General features: G+C 44.8%; 2 protein-coding genes and 1 long non-coding RNA gene across 3 annotated transcripts in view; 1 reads left to right on the top strand and 2 right to left on the bottom strand.

Annotated features, from left to right (window-relative positions):
- The window catches only part of LOC126985233 (uncharacterized), a 770-nt gene extending 344 nt beyond the window's left edge, over nt 1–426 (top strand). The window contains exons 1-2 of the long non-coding RNA XR_007738407.1: nt 1–230; nt 391–426. The exon at nt 1–230 is cut by the window's left edge and continues 344 nt beyond it. This is a non-coding gene — a long non-coding RNA (uncharacterized LOC126985233). The remainder of the gene's footprint in view (nt 231–390) is intronic.
- Nucleotides 1–6,870, bottom strand: part of LOC126985232 (actin nucleation-promoting factor WASL-like) — a 7,035-nt gene extending 165 nt beyond the window's left edge. The window contains exons 1-10 of the mRNA XM_050839845.1: nt 6,702–6,870; nt 5,656–5,781; nt 5,272–5,373; nt 4,823–4,922; nt 4,332–4,530; nt 3,989–4,091; nt 3,555–3,765; nt 2,503–2,984; nt 2,001–2,099; nt 1–1,245 (exon numbers count right to left, since the gene is read on the bottom strand). The exon at nt 1–1,245 is cut by the window's left edge and continues 165 nt beyond it. Coding sequence (XP_050695802.1) covers nt 1,084–1,245; nt 2,001–2,099; nt 2,503–2,984; nt 3,555–3,765; nt 3,989–4,091; nt 4,332–4,530; nt 4,823–4,922; nt 5,272–5,373; nt 5,656–5,781; nt 6,702–6,794 — 1,677 coding nt within the window. The 5' untranslated portion in view covers nt 6,795–6,870 and the 3' untranslated portion in view covers nt 1–1,083. The remainder of the gene's footprint in view (nt 1,246–2,000; nt 2,100–2,502; nt 2,985–3,554; nt 3,766–3,988; nt 4,092–4,331; nt 4,531–4,822; nt 4,923–5,271; nt 5,374–5,655; nt 5,782–6,701) is intronic.
- A 1,333-nt stretch (nt 6,871–8,203) lies between these two features.
- Nucleotides 8,204–21,287, bottom strand: LOC126985179 (uncharacterized). Its single transcript, XM_050839733.1, has 17 exons — nt 21,166–21,287; nt 20,353–20,392; nt 19,750–19,935; nt 18,710–18,873; nt 17,659–17,795; nt 16,875–17,029; nt 16,503–16,592; nt 16,068–16,160; nt 15,367–15,603; nt 14,325–14,511; nt 14,026–14,161; nt 13,276–13,410; nt 12,896–12,986; nt 12,152–12,327; nt 10,856–11,037; nt 10,021–10,075; nt 8,204–9,745 (listed from the first exon to the last, which is right to left on the bottom strand). Exons 1-17 carry the CDS (start codon nt 21,205–21,207, stop codon nt 8,288–8,290), a joined length of 3,564 nt encoding a protein of 1,187 aa, XP_050695690.1. The 5' UTR covers nt 21,208–21,287; the 3' UTR covers nt 8,204–8,287.
- Nucleotides 21,288–24,374: the final 3,087 nt, after the last annotated feature.

Below are 24,374 nucleotides of genomic sequence, written 5' to 3'. Positions count from 1 at the left end.
GTCTCGCCTCACCTGCCGCCGCGTCCTCAGGTGAGCGGGGATCATTAGGGACACGGGGCACGAGCGCAGGTGCCGGCGACTCATGCCATGGACGCCGAAAGGAGGAAAGAAAACGGGATGTGGAGAGACAGAAAATGTGCGTTTGGATCCCTGACTGAACTATTTTTACTGGATCCCTGACTGAACTATTTTTACATATATATTAATTGACTGACTGACTAACTAAATAGGTACATAATGAACTGACTATATAGACGCTCAGAGGAAAGAAAACGGGGTGTGGAGAGACAGAAGATGGGCGTTTGGATCCCTGACTGAACTATTTTTACTGGATCCCTGACTAAACTATTTTTACATATATATTGACTGACTGACTGATTAACTAAATAGGTACATAATGATCTGACTATATAGACACTGAAAGGAGGAGAGAAAACGGGGTGTGGAGAGACAGAAGATGGCGTTTGAATCCCTGACTGAACTATTTTTACATATATATTAATTAACTGACTAACTGGTTAACTAAATAGGTACATAATGAACTGACTTTAGACAGGAGGAAAGAAAACGGGGTGTGGAGAGACAGAAGATGGGCGTTTGAATCCATTACCTAACTATTCTTCCAAATGTATTAACTGATTGGCTGATTGACTGAATAAATAACTAGTACATAATTATTCAACGGTATAGACGCCTAATAGAAGAAAGAAAACGGGTTGTGGAGAGACAGAAGACGGGCGTTTGAATCCCTAACTAAACTATTTTTTCATACATATTACCTGACTGACTAACTAAATAACTACAAAAATAACTGCTTCCCTGACTGACTAACTGACGGTGGGATGAGAGAAGATGGCCGTTTGAATCCCTAACTTTGCTATTCTTCCACATATATTAATCTAACTGACGTATTGACAAACTAATCAAATAACCAACTAGAATTTAACCACACCACCATACCACCATACAGACCCGCTCATCATCATCATCATCAACACCCAATCAGTCATTACTCACAACCATCATTTCAGTTATCGATGCATTCATATAAGCATCACCATCCTCATCACCATCATCACACACTTAGTCATCCCACTCATCATCGTCCGTGTCCTCGTCGTCATCGTCATCATCGTCTGAGGAATGGATGAACTGGGAGCGTTCCTGCAGGGCCCGGTGGAGGTCCAAAGCCAAGCCGTCCAGTACCGGGCCTTTATCCTTCTCCCCAGGCTCCGGCGTCTCCACCTGGCGAGGAAAGTTGGAAAGTTTCGTTTAGTCGGCGCAACATCTGTGGTCATATGCCGGAGAGAGACAGAAGGGGAAGGAATTATAGGAGAAGGGAACAGACCCCAGGAGACGGGACACAACCCCCGATTAATACCAGGTACCCATTCACTGCTGGGTGGACAGGGGCGTAGGGTATCGGAAAGGCCGCCCAAATTTCTCCACTCCGCCCGGGAATCGAACCCGGGCTCTCTCGGTTGACCACCTGGCGAGGAATAGAAGGGAGGGGAGAGGATTTAGAACGGAGAAAGAAAGCAAGAGAAAAAAAAGAAGAATAAGAATGAAAGAAAACACAGGAAACACAGAAGAAGAATGGGAAGAGAATGGTTAGAAATTAGAGGTGAGAAAAGATGAATAAAAATGGGTACTTTAACGGAGAAAGAAAGCAAGAGAAAAAAAAAAGAAAAAAAGAAGGAAAGAAGACACAGGAAAAACAGAAGAAGAATGGGAAGAGAATGGTTAGAATAAGAGGTTAAAAAAGATGAATAAAAATGAGTACTCTGAATGATTGGGGGCGGTGGCCGAGTGGTTTTAAGGGGCTCTTACAATGGGCAAATTTTCCGTGGATCGTCAGTCAAACCACGATTTCCGCTTGCGTGGTTCTCACTATAAAAAAAATTCGCCTGCGCCACTACCAGACAGGGGCCGTTCAAGAGACTCCTCAAGAAAGCCTACCGGTGCTATACACACACACACACACACACACACACACTTACATGATGCAGTTTACGTCCGGAGCGAATGTCTTCCAAGAGTTGAGTCATCCCCCCGGACGAAGAGGAGGAAGAGGAGGGAGGAAGAGGAGGCGGGCCTTTCTGGGAGGGGGGGGAGGAAAAAAATAAATAATAAGTACATAAATAATGGAAGTCAAGAAATTGATTGAGAAAAAATAAATAAAGAGTTAAATAAAAATGGAAGTAAATAAAATAGACTGAAATAAGAATGATAAATGGAGAGAATTAACAACAGGCGAATAGAAGTGAGTGAAATAAATGATAAGCAAGTGATATATTTTTTTTTCAAGACAGAATAAAAAAGGAAAAAAAATAAAGAAAGAATTAGATTACAAACAAACAACAAAAGAAGAAAGAAGAAAGACTGAAATAAACAACAACAAGTATGAAAAAAATAGTCCTTTCTCAAATGACAGAGAAAAAAAATAAAAAAATAAAACACAAGTAAAACAATGCAAAAAAATAGTCCTTTCTGAAATCTTACCTTCAAACCTCGATTTCCAGTGTTCCGAATCTCTTCCAAAAATGCTCCTCTTGCGTCCACAGGGGGGGGCGGGGCAGAGGGGGGGGACTTCGCACCGGAGGGAGGAGGAGGAGGAGGAGGAGGGGGGCCGGAAGAGGAAGGAAGAGGAGGAGGAGGGGGAGGAGGAGGAGGACCACCACCAGATAAGGGAAGAGGAGGAGGAGGAGGAGGAGGATGACTCTTATTAGAGGAGGAAGGTGGAGGAGGATGAGTTTGATGTGGAGGAGGTGGAGGAGGAATGGAGTAGGAAGCATAGTCTGGAGAGGAAGAGGAGGAGGAGGAGGAGGAGGAGGCAAATCTAGAGGGAGGAGGAGTGGGAGGGAGGATTCCATTCTTTCCTCCGTATTGGGATTGGTGAGGAGGAGGTGGAGGAGGAAGGGAGAGGGAGGAGGTGGAGGAGGAGTTGGAGGAGGTGCGGGAACGGCTTTGTGAATGACGGCGCTCTGAAAAGAAAGAAAGAAAGAAAGAAAGAAAGAAAGAAAGAAAGAAAGAAAAAAAGAAAGGAAGAGGAGGAGGAAGACAAGGAGGAAGGAAGGAATGAAGACAGAAAGAAAGAAAGAACAGAAGGAAAGAAAGAAGAGAGAGAGAGAGAGAGAGAGAGAGAGAGAGAGAGAGAGAGAGAGAGAGAGAGAGAGAGAGAGAGAGAGAGAGAGAGAGAGAGAGAGAGAGAGAGAGAGAGAGAGAGAGAGAGAGAGAGAGAGAGAGAGAGAGAGAGAGAGAGAGAGAGAGAGAGAGAGAGAGAGAGAGAGAGAGAGAGAGGAGGAAGAGAAGAAAGAAAGAAAGAAAGAAAAAAAAAGAAAGAAAAAGAACGAACGACGAAAGAATGAAACAAAGAAAGGAAAAGAAAAAGAAAGAAGAAAGAAAAAAACAAAGAAAAAAATTAACATCGCATTTCCTTTCTCATAAATAAAACAAAAATATCACCAAAACTAAAACCCAAAAAAATCACTTCAAAACAAACAAAAAAAACAATACCCACCTCACCACACACACCTCACTTTCACTTTCCTTACCTGTGGGCGGAGGGGGGGCGAGGGAGCGAGCAGGTGGAGCAGGTGGAACAGGAGTAGCAGTGGGTGGCTGGGGGGAGCGGTACTTCTCTCCCTCCTGCTCGTGTCTCCTCATTGTGTACTTCCTACTCTCCTTCTTCGCCTCCTCCAGCCTTCCACTCTCCTTCAGGTAACTCACGACGAACTCCTTGTCTGAGTCCTTCGGGTTTCCTAGCTGTGAAGGATGGGGTGTGGAGGGGTGTTAACGGGGGCAATGGTGCTGGTGGTGCAGGTGTTAGTGGTGCTTGTGGTGTTGGTGGTGGTGGTGTTAGTGGTGGTGGTGGTGTTAGTGGAGGTGGTGGTGTTAGTGGTGGTGGTAGTGGTGGTGGTGTTGTTTGCTGGGTTTTGTTATATCTACTACTACTACTACTACTACTACTACTACTATTACTACTTACCACTTGGAACAGTCCCATCAGTTCCTCATCCACGTTGAAATTTTTATCGAATCCCGCGTGGCTGACATGTTGGAAGTTGAAGGGATCACTGATGACCATGTTCCTGGAATGGTATAAGTAGTAGTAGTAGTAGTAGTAGTAGTAGAAGTAGTAGTAGTAGTAGTAGTAGTAGTAGTAGGAGGAGGAGGAGGAGGAGGAGGAGGAGGAGGAGGAGAAGTAAGATGAAACTAACACTGTAATACGCAAAAACAAACAAACAAACAAACAAACAAATGGATGAATAAAAAAATCACATTGCAAAAAAACAACAACAACAACAACAACAGCTCCCTCTCTCTCTTACTTCTTCGCCTTCTTCTCCTTCTTCTTATTCCTCCTCGTAAATTTTCCTCCTTTTATAGCTTTCGAGGCCTCCTGCTTCTGCTCCTCCTGCTGCTGCTTCATCTGCTGCTGCTGCTGGAGTTTCTGGTGCTTCTGCTGTTCCTTCTGCTTTCGCTGCTTAAACTTGTCCTCCTCCTCCCTCATAAGCCTTGACTGCCGCTCTGAAAGTGTTGTCACGTAAGAAAAAGAGGATTGAAAATGTAAACTGTTTGCTGTGTTCTCGGTTAACCATCACTACTACTACTACTACTACTACTACTACTACTACTACTCCTACTGCTACTTCATTATCCTCAATTGACGCTCTGTAAGTATTGAGTCACGTAATAAAGAGAAGATTGAAAAGTATTAACCGTTTGCTATGTTCTCAGGTTTCCATCACTACTACTACTACTACTACTACTACTACTACTATTGCTACTACTACTACTACTACTACTACTACAACAGCACCTTCTCGCTTCTTCTGTCTGTTCTGTAGCAAGTTCTTCACGGCGGTTTGGAAGTTGGTAGCGTCCTTGTCATCGGCGAAATTGAGCCCAACCATTCTGTCCTAAAGTGGAGGAAGAATAATATACGAGTCTGCCATTTTTTAACTCATTTTCTGTATCTAGTGACAGAAAACGGGTTAATGATGAATGGCTTTACTACATAGTGAGAGAAAACGGGTCAAGAATGAGTGGCTTTACTAAATATTGATAGACAACGTAATATAAATGGATGACTTTTGTTAATATTGAGAGAAAACGTGTTATCAATGGATGGCTGTAGTAAATGGTGAAAGAAAACGTGTTATTAATGGGTGGCTTAACTAAATAGTGAAAGAAAACGTGCTATCAATGGGGGAACTTAACTAACTAATGAAAGAAAACGTTATCAATGGGAGGCTTTACTAAACTCACCTCGCCCTCGAACTGGTGGAAAAAAGGGACATCGCTGTGGTACTCGAACTCCCGATAAATCTCCTGCTCGAATAATACCAGCGCCGCCTCGATGTCCACCACCTGGAGACACCTGCACGTTAGTTAAAGACACAGGGAATGAGGGAAAATGAGGAAAAGAGGGTGACGAGAAGGGAAAATAGAGGAAAAAAAGGAAAAAAGTAATTATTGTGGAAGGAAAGAAAGACAAGGGCAAGGTGGAGGAGGAGGAGAAAAAGGAAGAGGAGAAGAAGGAGAAAGAGGAGGATGAGGAGGAGGAGATTGATGATGGTAAGAAGGAGGAACAAATAGAAAGAGTCCTCCTCCTCCTCCTCCTCCTCCTCCTCCTACCCAACCGAACCTTACCTGCAAGAAGTACCCCCTCCTTGCCCCATCCCGCGTCAGTGTTGCCACGCCCGCACACTCCTTGATCCAGCAGTTGTTATTGGGCGGCTCCGTCATGTAGAGTTGGACCACGGCGGCCGCCTCGACCTGCAGAAGACGACGAAGGAGTGGGTGAAGGTGTTGAACTTGCTATGACCCTTACTAATGCTACAGGTAATGAAGAAAGGTGAAAAGTGCTTAGGCCTAGGAAGAGAGTTTGGAATATGTGAAGGTGGTTAGTTAATGATATGCAAACCTATCTGATTGAGTTACCCTCTGTTTCCCTTCCCATGGCTATCTCTTTCCCTTCAAACTTCCCTTCCTCTATCTGTATTTCCCTTCCCTTGGCTGCCCTCCCTTCCTCTGTATCTTTTCCTTTCCATAACTGTCTATTAATTGCTCTCTTTCCCTTCCCATCTCTGCTTCCCTTTCCATGGCTGCTTCCTGCCCTACAGTCTGACGGACACTACCCAGGGTGCAAATTTATGTCCGTTCCTCGTCACCTTATAAGCTTATCTCCCTCGTTTCCGCGCTCACACACTGATAAGACGTATCATCACCCGGGTCATGGCTGCCTCCCAGTGTGTGTGTGTGTGTGTGTGTGTGTGTGTGTGTGTGGGTGGGGGCGGGGGGCGGGGGGAGGGGGTGTGTTTGTGTGTGTGTGTGAGAGAGAGAGTGTGTGAGAGAGAGAGAGAGAGAGAGAGAGAGAGAGAGAGAGAGAGAGAGAGAGAGAGAGAGAGAGAGAGAACTACTTCTTCTTCTTCTTCTTCCTTTTCTTCTTCCTTTTCTTCTTCTTCTTCCTCCTCTTCTTCTTCTTTCTTCTTCTTCCTTCTTTCTCTTCTTCCTTCCTTCTTTCTTTCTTTTTTTCTTCATTCCTTCTTTTTTTTATAGTACGAGTGACGTCTAAAAGAGAAACTAACTCACTCGGTAAAGGTCAAAATGCCTACAACAAGTACCCTTTAAACACACACACACACACACACACACACACACACAAACACACACACACATACACACACATCACCTACCTGGCTCTTATGGTCAAACATCTGGACCACGGCTTCATTTTCTTCCTTATTCAAGACGCGGGACAGCTTGACACTTCCGCCCTTCCCTACCATTGCTCAGGAAGAAAAACTAGACACCAGAACAGGACCGGTCGACACCCTCCTCCCACCACCTCTGGACATAAACTGAAGGGCTGCTTACTGGGTATTGGTATATCACTGGTGAACAGCCAGGGGTACCAACTGCTCCTATGACATCGTATGCTTTAATAACCCTAAGTTCGATGCTTCTATAGTCCCCTTCGTGTTAATTGCGATAATATTACGTAGAGAAAGGTTTGGTTTGTGTACGTGGTCTTGGTAAGTGGGGATTGGATAGATATGTTATCAGTGGGCTATAGGTAAGGTTGGCACGCCTGTTGATAAGGGAAGGTATCAGTGAGGTGGTGGTTTTCTTTGATTAGTGACCGTTTTCTTTGACGATTTATTATTTTATTTGTTTTAGCTTTTTTTTTTTTTTATTTCTTCTATATCTTATCTTTTCTTTTTCTCTCCTCTTTCCTTTCTTTTTCTTCTATTTTTTATTTATTTTTTTGCATTATGGATTTCTGTGCCTTCAAGTTTGAACTAAGAATTTTACGTGATCTTAATTAAGTTAGCACATTCATTAATCTGTCTATTCATCTATTTGTCTAATTACCTCTCTATCTATCTATCTATCTCTACTTGTTCTTTCTATCTTCGTTTATTCACATTCCACCAATCGTCAATACATTTCATACATTACTATTTCCTTTTTTGGGCATATCTTATAATGCAACACGTTTCTTATCTTTATCTTACACATTGAGAGAGAGAGTGTACAATATCTAGACTCACTTGATAAACTGCTTCCTTATCCTCTTATCAGATGTGTCATGGGAATAGTGGTGGTGGTGGTAGTGGTGGTGGTAGTGGTGGTGGTGGTGGTGGTGGTGATGGTGTTGGTGGTGGGGGTGATGGTGGTGGTGATGGTGGTAGTGTCTTGGTTGCAAATGCTAATATACAGATTAATATACTATGCAAGACTTGTTTTTAATGTAAAGTTCAAAAGTTTAAATTCCAAGATGCGCATATCTCGGCACAAACGCCATTTCGATAATTACCCGAAGTTGCAAATTACCATAGTAAACAGTACGGCCATTTTCCAACATTACCTTAAGGTCATTGTAAGGAACCCGAAAGTCTATATTCTCTACCATTTTTCATATTTTACAAAGTTACTCAAGGATCATTTTAAGGAAGAAACCCAAAACTAGTTAATCTCTACCTTTTTCTTATTTTACAACGTCATCTGAAGAACAATTTGAGTTGGAAACCCAAAACAAATATCCTCAGCCATTTTTCTGAATTCAAAGCGTATTCGCCCCCCCACACTTACACACCCACTTAAAACCACAACAAACCACCTCACTTAAACCACTACAAACACCCCCTCACACACGCACTTCATTAACCATCAGGAACAAAACCAAACACGCAAATCTCATTATAACTTTTTAATACAAGACTCAAACGCTCTCACATATATACACAAACACTACAAACTTGTCACCCTCACAGCCTCTTCAGTAGTCTATAGTATTGCGGGCATCGAAGTCGTCAACGGTGGAGGGCTGCTGAGGCTCAAGGTGGTGGTGAATGAAGGACAGGTACTCATGAACGGGCGTGAAGACCTGGTGGGGGCGGCGATGTGGCTGTGGCTGGTTCGGGGACGGCCTATGTTGCCCCTCCTTGCCGTACGGGTCGCAGGAGTTCAGCGTGTGACCAATCCCCATCACGTACCACTTGTCACTATCGAACCGGTCGTCGCCGAAAGAGTTGATGATCCGGGAGTTGAAGAGGTGCAGCGGGGAAAGGAACGGCCCGCGGTACGACCTTCCCTGGTGCTTGTATGGGTCAGGCGGGCCATAGTGGTCGTTCCCAGGGCCATAGTCGTTCTTGATTCCGTGGGGCTTCGTGCTGCCTGGGCCATATTTGTCTCCAGGGCCATACTCGTTGATTCCGTGAGGCTTGGTGCTGCTGGGACCATAGGGCTTGTCCCCGGGGCCATACGGTTTGTCTGGATGGTGCAGTTTGTCCCCAGGGCCATAAGGTTTGTCCCCAGGGCCATAAAGTTTGTCCCCAGGGCCATAAGGTTTGTCCCCAGGGCCATAAAGTTTGTCCCCAGGGCCATAAGGTTTGTCCCCAGGGCCATAAGGTTTGTCCCCAGGGCCATAAGGTTTGTCCCCAGGGCCATAAGGTTTGTCCCCAGGGCCATAAGGTTTGTCTGGATGGTGCAGTTTGTCCCCAGGGCCATACGGTTTGTCCCCAGGGCCATACGGTTTGTCCCCAGGGCCATACGGTTTGTCCCCAGGGCCATAAGGTTTGTCCCCAGGGCCATACGGTTTGTCCCCAGGGCCATACGGTTTGTCCCCAGGGCCATAAGGTTTGTCCCCAGGGCCATAAGGTTTGTCCCCAGGGCCATAAGGTTTGTCCCCAGGGCCATACGGTTTGTCTGGATGGTGCAGTTTGTCCCCAGGGCCATACTTATCTCCTGGGCCATAATATTTATCATCACGATCATACTTGTCACCATGGCCATATTTATCCGCTGGGCCATATTTGTCTCCTGGGCCATAATACTTGTCGGGGCCATACTTATCACCAGGGCCATGATACTTGTCCCCGGGGCCGTGGTACTTATCTTCCGGGCCATATTTATCATGGCCATATGGACCACCTGAACTATATTTGTCACCGGGGCCATAATATTTGTCCCCTGGCCCATAGTAATCTCCAGGACCATATTTGTCACTGTGGCCGTAGGAGTCATGGCCATAGGAGTCCCCGTGGCCGTAGGTGTCATGGCCATAGGAGTCCCCGTGGCCGTAGGAGTCATGGCCATAGGAGTCCCCGTGGCCAAAGAAATCGTGTCTGTCGCTCGGCCCGAAGTGTTGCCCGCCGGCGCCGAAGGGGTCGTTGCCGAAGGGGTCGCCGCTGTAGAAACTCGCCTTCCTGCATACCAAGATGGGCGTGTCGTCATCCTGGAGAATTAAGAGCATGTCAAAAAACAGTCGAAGCGGCCCATTCAGAACTACCCCAAAATCAGAACACTCAAAATCAGTTACCCCTAAAACTAAAAATAAAATAATTACCCACAAATATAAGCCTTCTAAAGTAAACTAATCCAATATACGTATACTCAGTCCCCAATAAAAAAAAATTAAAAAAATTAATCTTGGTCGGGAAAAATATTGTCAGGAATATGTCAGAGCTTCCCAAAATCGAATCTTTATCAGACTCGCCAATATTCACTCACCAGGCAGGAGTCGGAATCGTAGGGCTCCGTGCAAATCAAGTCTACAATCTGGTTCCTGAAAAATAATTACGCCTTTAGAGTCACTCCCTATCTTTAGTGAATTCTATACTCGGTCAATCTATACAACTATGAACCAAGCATCAAACATATTCACTTAGAAGTTCCCAGTTAAACCCAAGTCGACGATCTGGGCCATGAAAAAAAATACGCAACTAGTCTCCCTTTTCTTGAGTGAATTCTATACTCTGTCAATCTATACAACTATGAACCCAGCATCAAGCATATTCACTTAGAAGTTCCCAGTTAAACCCAAGTCGACGATCTGGTCCATGAAAAACAATTACGCAACTAGTCTGCCCTTTCTTGAGTGAATTCTACACTCTGTCAATCTATACAACTATGAACCCAGCATCAAGCATATTCACTTAGAAGTTCAGTCAAAGCCAAGTCGATAATCTGGTCCATGAAAAAAATTACGCAACTAGAGTCTCCCTTTTCTTGAGTGAATTCTACACTCAATCAATCTATACTGAATTATGAACCCGGCATCAAGCATACTAAAGTCTCTTTCTTCATTCACTTCTCAGGTCTCGAGGAAGGGAAGGTGAAATGGAACGGCAAAAAAAAAATGGGACAAACAGAATAGGAGGAAGGAGAAGAGGATAAGGGAAGAGGGAGACGCAAAAGGAAGGGGGTCATTCGTCATCCACGTCTCTGTCAAACTCACTCCCAAAACAAGTACAGTAGAAATGGAACTAGGAATCAGTCGTCCTCTAAAACAAGACCCACTATCTCCCTTCCTCCATCTCCATCTCCTCGCTCCCTCCCAGCTCACTCGAAGTAGCCGTGGTGCTCGAAGGCCAGCTGGTGGGCCCCATATTCCTTATCGTAGCCTTTGCCCTCGTCCCGCCGATGCTCGCGTGCCTTGTCGTAGTACGCGCCCGTGTACCGCCGACAGTGCCCGCCGCCTAGGAAATCAGACTCGATGCGCTGAAGGACTCTCTTACTCTTGTCGTGCTGAAAGAGGGAGGAGGAGGAAGAACTATAGACGAAGTAATGAAAGTAAGGGAATTCGGACTCTTATGCTGGAGGAAAAAGGACGAACTATAGGCGAAGTAAATGATGGAAAAGGAAAAGTTACTAATGGATGGAGATAGCAGGGAATTCTTACTCTTGTCATGCTATAAAAGGAAAAACAAATGACGAATGATTGAGTGAATGAGAAAAAGCAAGAAGGGCGTATGGAAAAGTTACTAATGAATGGAGGTAGCAGGGTATCCTTACTCTTGTCACGCTATAAGAGATGGAAAAACAAATGACGAATGATTGAATGAATGAGAAAAAACAAGTAGGAAAAAGGAGGGAGAATGGAGAAAGAACTATAGACGAAGTAATAAAGATACGGAAATTCTAACTTGTGCTGGAGGAGAAAGGAGGATCAATAGACGAAGTAAATGATGGAAAAGGGAAAAGTTACTAATGAATGGAGATATGAGGGTATTCTTACTCTGGTCACGCTATAAGAGATGGAAAAACAAATGACGAATGATTGAGTGAATGAGGAAAAGCAAGTAGAGGATCGGTCACATAATTGGGCAAGAGAAATCAATTAATGGATAAGAAAAGGGCGGAAGAGAAAGAGTAACTGATAAATAAGGAACCAAATAGGGCATAAACTAAGGTCACCGTAAGAAAAGCTAAAGAATGGCGAAGATAATGGACGCGAAAGTAAATCTAATGCAAGAGTAACCGATGAATGGCGATACAAATTTGACACAACGAACCCAGAACCCAGAATCATGATAAAAGACTGCAGTACCTATCCTCGGCCATCCCACGGTGTAGCATTCCCAGGCGAAAAAACAAACACTAAAGTAAATCTAATGAAAGAGTAACCGATGAATGGCGATGCAAATTTGACACCACGAACCCAAGATCAAAACAAAAGACTGAAGCATCCTCGTCCACTCACCCCCCTCTTCGTGGACGGCCATCCCACGGTGTAGCATTCCCAGGCGAAAAAACAAACACTAAAGTAAATCTAATGAAAGAGTAACCGATGAATGGCGATACAAATTTGACAACGAACCCAAGATCAAAACAAAAGACTGAAGCATCCTCGTCCACTCACCCCCCTCTTCGTGGACGGCCATCCCACGGTGTAGCATTCCCAGGCGTCCGTGGCTTGGTAGAACACCCGGGGGAAGGGGAGGCAGCCCAGGCCGATGTGGGGGTAAGTATCCACGTCCAGCTTCCGCTCGAGTTGCAGCAGCGCCACGTCGTGCATGATGGAGGTGGACTTGAAATCTGGACAGTGAGAACAAAAAGTCGCTGCAGAGGTCAAAACATTCACTGCACATGTAAAAAAGTCACTAAAGAAAAAAGTAAGTACATAGGTAAAAACTAGTGTTACAGGTGCCAATATAAGCTTTTTTACAGTAAAGGAGACCGTTCTGCGTGAGAATCTACAGTAAAGAAAACCCCTGCACAGTAGCCCCTCGAGAAAAAAACAACAACATTCAAGTGGAAGAAAAATTGCTGCAAAGTTCACGAGTATATCAATTTTGGACAATATAAAGAATGGATTCCATTTTAATTTTGCAATGTCCTTTGGGAGGGTCTTTGCCGAGCTCCTGAGACTGGCTCGCCGAACCCATGTTAAGAACCACTGATCGAGACATTGAGCTTTTTCAGAGATTTTTTTTTACGTTAAAAAAAAAAGCTACAGAGTACCTGAAAACCTATTAGAAATGTGTCAAGGGCCATTAGCTGTTGACTGAAATAAGCTTCAATGGACGAGACGAAATTAATAGCGATAGGTAGACAGGCAGAGGGCGAGGGCGGCACCTGCTCATCAAACTACGCACGTGCTTACCTGGGTGGATAATTACGTCGTTGACAGTCACCAGTTTAGTCTCCAGGAACTGCCCTTCGTCGTCGTTGAGGTCCCACTCGCCGAGGGACACCTGGGGAACGATGAAGACAATATTCCTTTAGAACAATTAACTTTCGATTACTTAACTCAATTTTCCACATCATTTTCCCTTTCATGGACCTCAATAACTATAATAAATGAATGAAAAACCGTTGATCTGGCGTTAAATCATCACTAGCCGAGACAGATCACAAGAAAACCCCGAATTAAGCCACCAAATTCACTACTAACTTAACCCAACCCTCACGCATTTCAATCTACAGACCAGTCCAAGTTTACCTTTCTCCTACTCTTCCTCCGTTTCTCCGTCACCAACTCACCGAGAAGTCGCCGTTGCCGGAGTAGATGACGCAGTGGGCCGAGGTGAGGACGTAGCCGGGGTGGATGAGGACGCCGGAGCACGCGAAGGACAGCACCACGCCGTCCTTGTACGTGCTGGGCTGCAACACCGCCACCTGGACGCGGGGACACCAGGTAAGGAGTCGAAACTTATGACACCAGTTCGAGCCCCACTGATTTCCTAGTTACAATTTTTTCTTTACTGTAACAGCCTTTCTTTTACATCAGGTTTTCCCTAGTTTTACCTTTCCTCTTCCTCTTTCCGCACTCTTTTTCCCTTTAACTACATTTCGTCCTCGTATTTTAACTATTTTTTTTTATACATCTCTCCTTACTTCAACTTTTTTCCCTTCCCCTTCATCGCAAGCACTTTTCCATACTCCCAATTCTTCCCTTACTCTATTCCTCATCTTTATATAATTCTTCTTACTCTATTCCTTATCTTTATACAACAGATTCCTATACACCTTCCCATGCTGGCAGGATATTTTCTTCCTATTTATCGCAAGTTCTTCCCCTTCCCCCTACTTGCATTACTTTCTATCGCAGCAACTAATCTCCCAACTCTAACAAAACCTCAATGTCTTTCTCTCAGCTAAAATGGGTATATCAAACACTCCCGTAGCTGAATTGGTAACAAACCTCAATCTCTTTCCCTCGGCTAAAATGGGTATATCAAACGCTTCCCGTGGCCGAATTGGGTACATCAAGCTCCCACCCCCGATACTCACGTGCCAGGGGAACTCTCCGTACTGCGCCTCCTCGTCGTCATAGCCCACGTCGTTGAAGGATCGCGCCAGGACGCCTCGCTCCAGCCGCTGCCCGCATGGCACTTTCTTGGCCGTCGGCACCAGGTTTGTCGAGCGGCTGAAACAAACGAAGTACTGAAGGAGGAGGGAGTGAAGAAAGACTACGATATTGAGGAGCAGAAAGAGAGGGAGGCTGCTAAAAAGAATAAGGAGGAGAAAGTGGGAACAAAGAAAACGGGAACAAAGAAGAAAACGGGAACACGAGGCCCAGAATCACTCACATGGGCATCTCGCAGACGTTGGCGGTGCTGGGTCCGGTGCAGAGGTCGTTCGGGAGGAGGTGCCAAGCGTAGCTGTTCTTGCCGCTCCGCACGTAGGCGACGCAGCTGTACTGGTTGGTGCCGCTCTGCTTGTCCGGCTCCCCCTCGGCCCAGAAAGTCTCGTTGTTGTAGTAGTCAATGGGCTTGCCTGGAAGAGAATGGTAGTTGCACGGGGTTACGGTCTTGTGGTTGAGAGACGAAAGAACAGTGCGGGGTTGCGGTCTTGTAGTTGAGAGAAGAAAGATGACATACAAGGAAGACGAGATGAGGGAGAGAGCGAAGAAAGAAGAGAAGGGAGACAGGAGAGGAGAGAAATGAGAGGAGAAAAAGAGCGAAGAAAGAAAATGGAAGGGAGAAATGAGGAGAGATCAGAGAGAAGAGAAAAATCGAAGAAGGGAGAGAAAAGAGAAGAGAAGAGAGAAAGAGCGTAGAAAGAGAAGGGAGACAAGAGAGGAGAGAGAATAGAGAAATGAGGAGAGAAGAGAAAGAGCGAAGAAAGAAAAGAGAAGAGAGACGAGAGAGAATAGAGAAATGAGAGGAGAGGAAAGCGAAGAAAAAGAAGAAGGGAGACAGAAGAGAGGAGAGAAAAGAAATGACAAAGCGAAGAAAGAAGAGAAGAAAGAAGAGAGGGAGATACGAGAGGAGGAGAACGAAGAGAAAGAAGGAAAAACTAGAAAAATAATGAAAAGGAAAAAAACCGAAGAAAGATGAAGGAAAATGTTTGAAATGAGACTCAAATATTACTCCGTTAAGATATAAATCGTATTACATAAAGAAAAAATAACGAACTATTTGTACGACTTTTTTAAGCTGTCGTACTGCACTCACTCGCCTTTACCGAACTTCACTAAAACAATGGATCCTCCCTCTTACCGTTCCTAAATCGTGTTACTTGAAGGAAAAAAACGAACCATTTGTACGAATAAGATAACCCGCCGAACGTACAAGACTTCATTCACTTTTTCCCCAACCCTTCACCAAAACAATGGATCCTCCCCCTTACCGTTCTCCCAAAAGAATTCATCCTCCTCGGGCTTGTACTGGAGGCCGATGACGTACTTCCTGTCCTCCACCTGCAGCTCCTCGGTCAGCAGGAAGCCCATTATGAAGTCGTGAACCTCCATCCCCGACACCACGGCCTGACGCGAGTACTGGCAGGGGTTGTGCGAGAAGAAGTAGAACGATCGGCCGACCCTCTCCGGCTGGGGGAAGGGATGCAGAGTGCCGAGGAGGTCCAAAGCTGAGGGGAAGAGAGATTCGTGTAAAAGTTGATCTTGCGTGAAGGTATATCAAACCCTCCCTTCCTTTCTGCAACGGTGGGGTATGTTTATTCTTTTCAGAGAAATTTTGCGTCAGTCATGAATTTGACCCCAAGATCAAAGTCTATAAATGGATGAAGGGCTTTAATAAAGGGAATGTGAATAAGATTTTAATAGTAAAAGAGCCAGGTAGGACGCGTGGCAATGGTTTTAAGTTAGACAAATTCAGATTTAACAGACATAAGCAAGAATTGGTTCACCAATAGAGTGGTGGATGAATGGAACAGGCTTGGGAGCCATGTTGTGGGTGCCAATACCATAGACACATTCAAGAAGAGGTTAGATAAAGCCATGGATGGTTAGGTAAGGTGGGGTGGAGTGTACAGGAGCTGCCTTGTATAAGCCGACCGGCCTCTTGCAGACTCCTTATGTTCTTATGACTCACCCTTGTGGCAAGTGACTGGCTGGGTGTCGGGGTAGGTCAGCTTCACCCAACAGTCCCGCTTGCTGGGTTTGTGGATGCTCGTGGACCCGGGGGCTGCGAGAAGGGACAAGGAAGAGTTAAGAGGTGTACACGTTTGAAATAAAAAAGAAAGGATGGATAGAAAATAAGTGAATAAAAAAAAGATTGGAGAAACAGGAAAAACAAATGTCAAAAGGAAAAGTGTAAACGAAGAGATAAATCAACAAAATTTTCCCTTATACTCTATCCTTATACAATTGTTTTGAGGGAACAGTATAAGGGAAAATATACTCAAACACAACACTTATTTGAGGGAAGAGTAAAAGGGAAAAGTGCAAAATTTTCCTTATGCTCTTCCATCAAACAATAGAAAAACATTGCCACCCGCTCCCACACTCCCTGGCTGTCCTGACCCACCTCCGTAAGTGTTCTTGCTGTAGAAACTGTAGGTGGGCGTGGCGCAGCATATACTGTTCTCGCTCTGGCCACACCGACTCTCGTAGCTCCCTGAGAAAAGATATTTATGACGCAAGATTTTCCTAGTAATTAAAAAGTTCATTAGTGTACACATATCCACCGCTCCCCAGCAGTGATAATTTATATTTCTGGTTAAGCATAAAATGAACTTGCAAATGCAGATATGAAGCAGATATTAATAAAACAAATCCATTTCTATTTTTTTTTAGATGAATAGCACTCTACTTTTTTCCTTTGAGCTATGTCTTTTAATGTTAAATCAAAATAGTCCCTGCCTCCTACACCCAACCCGCGGCTCTGTCCCGCCCTCACCGTCCTTGCAGAAGAATGGCAGCGCCGTCTCCGTGCACTTAATCTTCCGGAGCCGCAAGCACTCGGACTTCCGGTCGAGGGAGAAGGCCAGGCAGCCGTCTTCTTGCCGCACCAAGTCCCGGTTCTCCTTCGAGCAGTTGGCCTGACGCAGCAGCCTGGGAACACGCGAAGAAGTGAAAAAGAGTTGAAAAGCCTCTCCCATTATCAAACATTCTATTCCCTTCCCTTCTAATGCCTCTGTGCTCTTAGAATTCTCGGGAGAAGACGATTACCGCAATGACAGCAGCCTCGTACGCCGCTGAAGGCCACTTAAGGTCCCAAAAATACCGAGAAACGCGAGTAAGAAGAGAGTTGAAAAGCCTCTCCCAATTATAATTCTCAACATATTCTATTCCCTTCCCTTCTAGTGCCTCTGTGCTCTTAGAAATCTCGGGAGAAGACGATTACCGCATTGACAGCACCCTCATACACCGCTGAAGGCCGTGAAAGGCTTGAAAAGTCTCTCAGTATCACCAGGTTCTATTTCCTTCCCTTCTACTGCCTCTGTCCTCTTAGAAAGCCCGAGAGAAACCGATTACCGCATTGACAGCAGCATCATACACCACTGACAGCCACTAAAGGTCCCTAAAAGCCTGAGAACACGCGAACAAGTGGAGTTGAAAAGCCCCACCCCAGCACTCCATCCCCACTGTCAAAACCCTAGGACTCCACCACTCGAATTTTCACTACTTGCCACTCCACGATCCACTCCTCCCACTCCGATACAAGCACAACTCCCACTCACTTCTCCCACTCAATCTCCTCCCCGGTCGACAGCCACTCCCATCGGTCGTTGTCCTTCTCCCAGCGCGCGTCCAACATGAAGAGGTCGTAGTAGTCGCCGGCGTGTCGCTCCACATAGTTGTAGAAGTGCGTCCACTCCTGCGGGAAGGAATCTAGTCGTTCAATTTGCGGCACGAAGCTTAGGATTGGATTGCCTTTAACCCCGATTTTGAAAGCATATGGTTACTCAATATTCAATTTGCGGCACGAAGCTTGGGATTGGATTCCCTTTAACCTCGATTTTGAAAGCATATGATTACTCAATATTCAATTTGCGGCACGAAGCTTGGGATTGGATTGCCTTTAACCTCGATTTTGAAAGCATATGATTACTCAATATTCAATTTGCGGCACGAAGCTTGGGATTGGATTGCCTTTAACCTCGATTTTAGGAGCATATGGTTACTCAATATTCAATTTGCGGCACGAAGCTTGGGATTGGATTGCCTTTAACCTCGATTTTAGGAGCATATGATTACTCAATATACAATTTGCGGCACGAAGCTTGGGATTGGATTGCCTTTAACCTCGATTTTAAAAGCGTACGATTACTCAATATTCAATTTGCGGCACGAAGCTTGGGATTGGATTGCCTTTAACCTCGATTTTAAAAGCATATGGTTACCCAATATTCAATTTGCGGCACGAAGCTTGGGATTGGATTGCCTTTAACCTCGATTTTAAAAGCATATGGTTATTCAATATTCAATTTGCGGGACGAAGCTTGGGATTGGATCGCCTTTAACCTCTATTTTAAAAGCATATGATTACTCAATATTCAATTTGCGGGACGAAGCTTGGGATTGGATCGCCTTTAACCTCTATTTTAAAAGCATATGGTTACTCAATATATCAGTCATAACTCAAAACTAAATATTAACAAAGATTACAGAAATTGCTCAGAAAACTATAGTAACCAAGATTACATAAATAAGTGATAAAATGTCAACAAACTAACAGATTACGAATAGTGGTAAGATATGAATGAGCCTCCTCCCCTTCCTCCTCCTCACCTTGGAGCTCTGGAAGTAGTAGGGCCTCGCTCGGACCTTCCTGCAGTAGTCCACCACCTGCGCCTGTGTCCGCGGCTCCACTCTCTTCTTGAACGCATTCAGCACACACAGGCTGTCGTGGGGCGTGAAGTTGATGGGGCACACGCGGCCCTCGGGGTACCCGCCTGCAGGGACACGAAGCTCACGGGGTTAGTCTTTCACGACCCGAAATGTGTATAAAAAAATACATGGTCGTTAAATTAATACTAGCCATAATAGGAGAACCAACGCACAAATTTAAAACTAATGAAAAAAAAAAAAAGCTGCTCAAAGTTTGCGGTTAGCCTACTTTACCATTATTTTTTTATAGTAAAGGAAACAGCTCAAGGGATAAAAAAAATAATGGAAAAAAAGCCCGCAAATCACAGCTATATATATAAAAAAAAATTGGGGAGTGGCCAAAAGGGGTCCATTTCGGGAGGAGAGATGTTCCGATACTCTCATTTTTTTTTACAACAAAGGAAGCAGCTCAAGGGCACAGAAAAAAAAAAGCCCGCTAATCGCTGCTCCCATAAAAGAACCAGAAGAGGTGGCCAAAAGCAAGGTCAAATTCGGGAGGAGAATGAATTAATTAACTACATAAAGGCCTCAAAACTATCACAAGTATACCTAAAAATAGCTATTCCTCCATGAACATACCCGCATAGTCACAGATTAATGAAAATTGACACCCACCACCGACAGACCACGATCCAAAGTGTTCACAGTTATAACAGTGTAAAACAAAACTATTACAAACATTTCTATTCATTCATAAACCCGGAAACTTATACCGGTGTACTTCAATATCTTTTTTTTGCACTTGAGCAGTCTACTTTGTCGTATAAGAAAAGCAAATGCAGACTCGATAGACTAACAGACACTTAAAACACACACACACACACACACACACACACACAAACAGACACTTAAAACACACACACACACGAACAGACACTTATAACACACACACACGAACACACTTAAAACAAAAGACACGAACAGACACTCCAGGCACCCACCCGGCGTCTTGGCCACGCAGTCCTCCACGGGCACGCAGGTGAGGGTCTGGCTCATGCACTCGTCACGGTAGTACTCGGGGTCGTAGGTGGAGCTGTAGCGGTGGTCGCGGAAGTGGACCTCGCGGCGGCCGACACCCTTCCCGCTGCCGCCGCCTCCGTGTGGGCGTGGGGGCGGCCGAGAGTGGGCTGGTGGGTGAGAAGGTTGGCCAGTTCGTACAGCGTCACTCAGTAATAAAGAGTAAAACAATGGTCACGTGACTTTCAGGACACTAATAACTGGTAGACCGGCTAATCACAGTGACTTGTTTACTTGCAACAATAAACTATTAATCATCAATCTGACGTAATTTCTTGATGTATAAAAAAAAAACAGTGGCAGATGAATTGTGGGTTTTTATTTATACACTAATAACTGTCACTAACTGAAAGAAAAAACTTTACTATCAGAATATAAATAATTAGTCAATCTTCCTAATATATAAATAACAATTACATGGTTTTCAGGCCACTAAGTTTTGTCATTCTAACAAGCATAGACGGAAATTAAGTGACTTCCAGGTCGCAAATATTATTAAACTCAAAAGATCAGATCGAAACACTCACCACCGCTGGGCATGGCCGTCGCTGTCTGGCCCGCAACACCCTGAAACACAAGACATGCGTGTTCTAATGCTGCCATGGAACAACAAGATAAATACTAACTTTGCGAGCCATTGAACGCTATGAACTGTTTAATTTCAGCGCGTCGCTCAACAACGCTTCGAACGGGGAGTCGAGCGTTCGAATCCATGAACCGCAAATGATAGCCCGTTCCAACCTAGACCTAAATTAGTTCACCTTGTTCATTAACTGACTGGGAAATACAAGTTGCAACCCGACAGATACGCCCTAAAGCCCCACACGTTCAGTAATTCCCATGGTCACTCGATACTCAATAGGCATTAACAAAAAAAACTATATATCTTGAGAAAATGCTCTAATAATAACTGGTTCTAATAGATTTTCAATAACAATCAATTAATCACAGTGACAGGCAATAACACTCTTCTGAATTGTCCATTATTCCCACGAGTGTTTGAAAAGTAGGTGTGAACATCAGACTTAAATCTATCCACCCTAACACCTCGTAGCAACACAACTATCCAGCCCAACATCTCGTAGCAACACAACTATCCAGCCCAACATCTCGTAGCAACACAACTATCCAGCCCAACATCTCGTAGCAACACAACTATCCAGCCCAACATCTCGTAGCAACACAACTATCCAGCCCAACATCTCGTAGCAACACTATCCAGCCCAACATCTCGTAGCAACACTATCCAGCCCAACATCTCGTAGCAACACTATCCAGCCCAACATCTCGTAGCAACACAACTATCCAGCCCAACATCTCGTAGCAACACAACCACCCACCACAGCGATAACGAACGCAATCCAGGTGACGCAGGAGGCCATGGCGAGGGTCGAGTCTCCACCGACCACGCGAGGTAATGGACGACTGGCCCTCCACTCCTCGGCCACTCCCACTTTTGGTTCCCTTTCCAGATGGCGCCACCCGTTCGAACCACTTCCATTCGTTCCACCGTTTGAACCACCTCCTTCCATTCGCTCCACTGACATAACCTCGACTCAACAGCATTTCCACATGAGAAAATAATGAACATGACTAATAATGGGTACTTTGATCATTCTAAGAGCCATATTTAAAGACACACATATTTGACAGGGCATCATAATTATTAAACCACCTCCTTCCACTCGTTCCACCGCCATAACCTCGACTCAACAGCATTTCCACACACACACAAAATAATGAACATGACTAATATGGGTACTTTGATCATTCTAAAACCCATATTTTGATGAACATTTCCCCACGCACACACACATTTGACAAGGCATCATAATTCTCGAACCACCTTCTTTCATTCGCTCCACCGCCATAACCTCGACTGAACAGCACTTCCAAACACAAAAAAATAATAAACATGACTAATAGTGGGTACTTTGATCATTCTAAGAGCCATATTCATAGATATTTCGCCGCCCACAGATAGATAGATTGATGATTTATTGACTACAGCACAGTGGATACATATTAATAAAGATATACATTACAAGTATAAACTCAAGTCCAGCACAATATCATTCAGAAAAAATCAGAAATACCCTCCCCCCCCACCCCCCCTATAGGGCATCATGATTCGAAGTGTTGATAAGTTTATATACTCTTCGTGTGATATTTGTTTGAGCAAAGCGGATCAGTTGTAACCATTAAGAAACAGAACTACCATTTTAAGCAAGATATTGCTACACGGTATTCTTCCTTTTCATGCCAGCCTCGGCTGAAGGGAGTGGTGGTCATTTTCAAAACAGGTAGGTATGCAGGGCGTACTTAGACTTTCTTGACAAATTTACAGGCCAATATATCTCGACTGGTAGGAGCTGTATTACAATTTTGGGGCCAGAAATGGTTTTCTCGACACTTTTTTTTTGACAAGGGGAGTCCCCATTTACAAAGAAATAATCCCGAATAACGAAAATAGGTTTTCAGATTTTGGTCGAAAAAGGATTGATTGATTGATAGTTTATTGTTGCAAGTAAAACAACAAAGGAGAAGGGAGGAGCATGCCATCCCAACCCCCAGGCAGTACAGAGTGTGATTATACAACTAAGGACACATGTGTAAGTAGCACCAGGAAACTAAAAAGATACAATGGTAGGGGACAAGTGCTAAAAAAAAATAAAGGCCTTGATTTAGCCAAGGGAGCAGACATAAGGGACTGTACATATGGTGATCCTGGTAGGTAGTTGTCCTCCTGCCGCTAACTTTGCAGCAGGCCAAAATCTCGGCTGGTAGGCTCTGGGTATCGCAATTTCGAGGCCATAAATTGCTTTCTCGACACTTTTTTTTTTTTTTAACAAGGAGAGTATGTCCCCACTTGCAAAGAAATAATCCCGAATAAAGAAAATAGGTTTTCAGATTTGTCGATAACGGATCCTGCTGATCTTCCTGGTGGTGGCGGAGTAGTAGTAGGCCTAGTTGTCCTCCTGCCACAAATTTTACAGGCCGGTATCTCGGTTATTAGGCTTGGTATCGCAATTTCGAGTCCAGAAATGGATTTCTCGCCACTTTGTTTCTCCAGAGGTCCTTATTTGTAAGAAAATAGTCTCGAATAACGAAAATAGGTTCAGATTTTGATCGAAGAATCTCCGCGGCATCGCTGATTAAGGAGGCCCCGTGAGCGCCTCCCTCCCTCCCTCCTTCCGCCGCTCACAGCAACTCTTTCCAAAGGCCAAAAAGGTTATAAATCTGGTTCTAATGAGCGTTCTTTTAGGCTCAGTGTACAGAGGAAGGGCCAAACTACCACCAGGGCCATGAAACCACCCATGAAAATGCGTCAAACCCCTACGAAAGCCTTACCAAATGCCCTCACTCAGTCGCGCACGGTCAGTTGGTCCTCCTCGGTACCTCCATGTACAGGTGACGCCCGCGTTACCTGCCCGCCCACTCTGTCTCCACGCCCACCTGTCCCTCGTCCTCCATAACCTCCTCAGCCCTTGTCCCTCTGCGAATAGTGTAAAGTATTGGGCCTTATTTAGAGTGTCCATTATTGTCTCGGCGTGTGTGGCGTACGACTGTGCCCGTGGTGGTGGTGGTGATGGGCAGTGACAGTGGTGGTGTTGAAGGGCAGTGACAGTGGTGGTGTTGAAGGGCAGTGACAGTGGTGGTGGTGATGGGCAGTGACAGTGGTGGTGTTGAAGGGCAGTGACAGTGGTGGTGGTGATGGGCAGTGACAGTGGTGGTGTTGAAGGGCAGTGACAGTGGTGGTGTTGAAGGGCAGTGACAGTGGTGGTGATGGGCAGTGACAGTGGTGGTGTTGAAGGGCAGTGACAGTGGTGGTGTTGAAGGGCAGTGACAGTGGTGGTGTTGAAGGGCAGTGACAGTGGTGGTGTTGAAGGGCAGTGACAGTGGTGGTGTTGAAGGGCAGTGACAGTGGTGGTGATGAAGGGCAGTGACAGTGACCCTCAAAGTAAGATGAAGTGAAGAAAAGAAAGCAGAAAAAAAGACTGAGATTCAAAAGTGTCTTGAGGTACAGAAAAAACAGAGCTATATATAAGTGTGCACAGTAAAGTATATATAAGTGTATGCAGTGAAGTATCTAAGTGAAGAAGACTCAAGGATGACCTATAGGAAGCGATACACAGCAGAACAGGTCAAAAGAAGAAAATTAATAAGATACCTATGCCTGTCGGTCTTCAGGTGGGCACAGGTGGGCTGAGTGACCTACCTGGCCGCCAACACAGGAGCCAGCGAGGGATTAATGTGAGTGTTAACATTATTATCATTTATTTCAGTATCTTTAATGGGCCTTTAGATAGTTAGGTTGTTAGTATGATAAGTTTTCCATCTCTCTTTTTCTCATACATTCTTTTTCTATTGCGTTTTAAGACGTTTGATGTGTTGGTCCGTAGTTTCTTTTGTATCACCAATTGCAGGGTAAAAAGAATGGCTTGTGATAAATATGCAGCCTTCCCCACTGTCCCCCCATGCACTGTAGTAATGGTAGTAGTAGTAGTAGTAGTAGTGCACCATCATATTTTTATTATTTCATCATTAT

The sequence above is a fragment of the Eriocheir sinensis genome, chromosome 59 (assembly GCF_024679095.1).
Source record: "Eriocheir sinensis breed Jianghai 21 chromosome 59, ASM2467909v1, whole genome shotgun sequence".
NCBI classification, from domain to species: domain Eukaryota; kingdom Metazoa; phylum Arthropoda; class Malacostraca; order Decapoda; family Varunidae; genus Eriocheir; species Eriocheir sinensis.
Note: the sequence above shows the minus strand (reverse complement) of the source record. Positions and strands in the feature narration are given on the sequence as shown.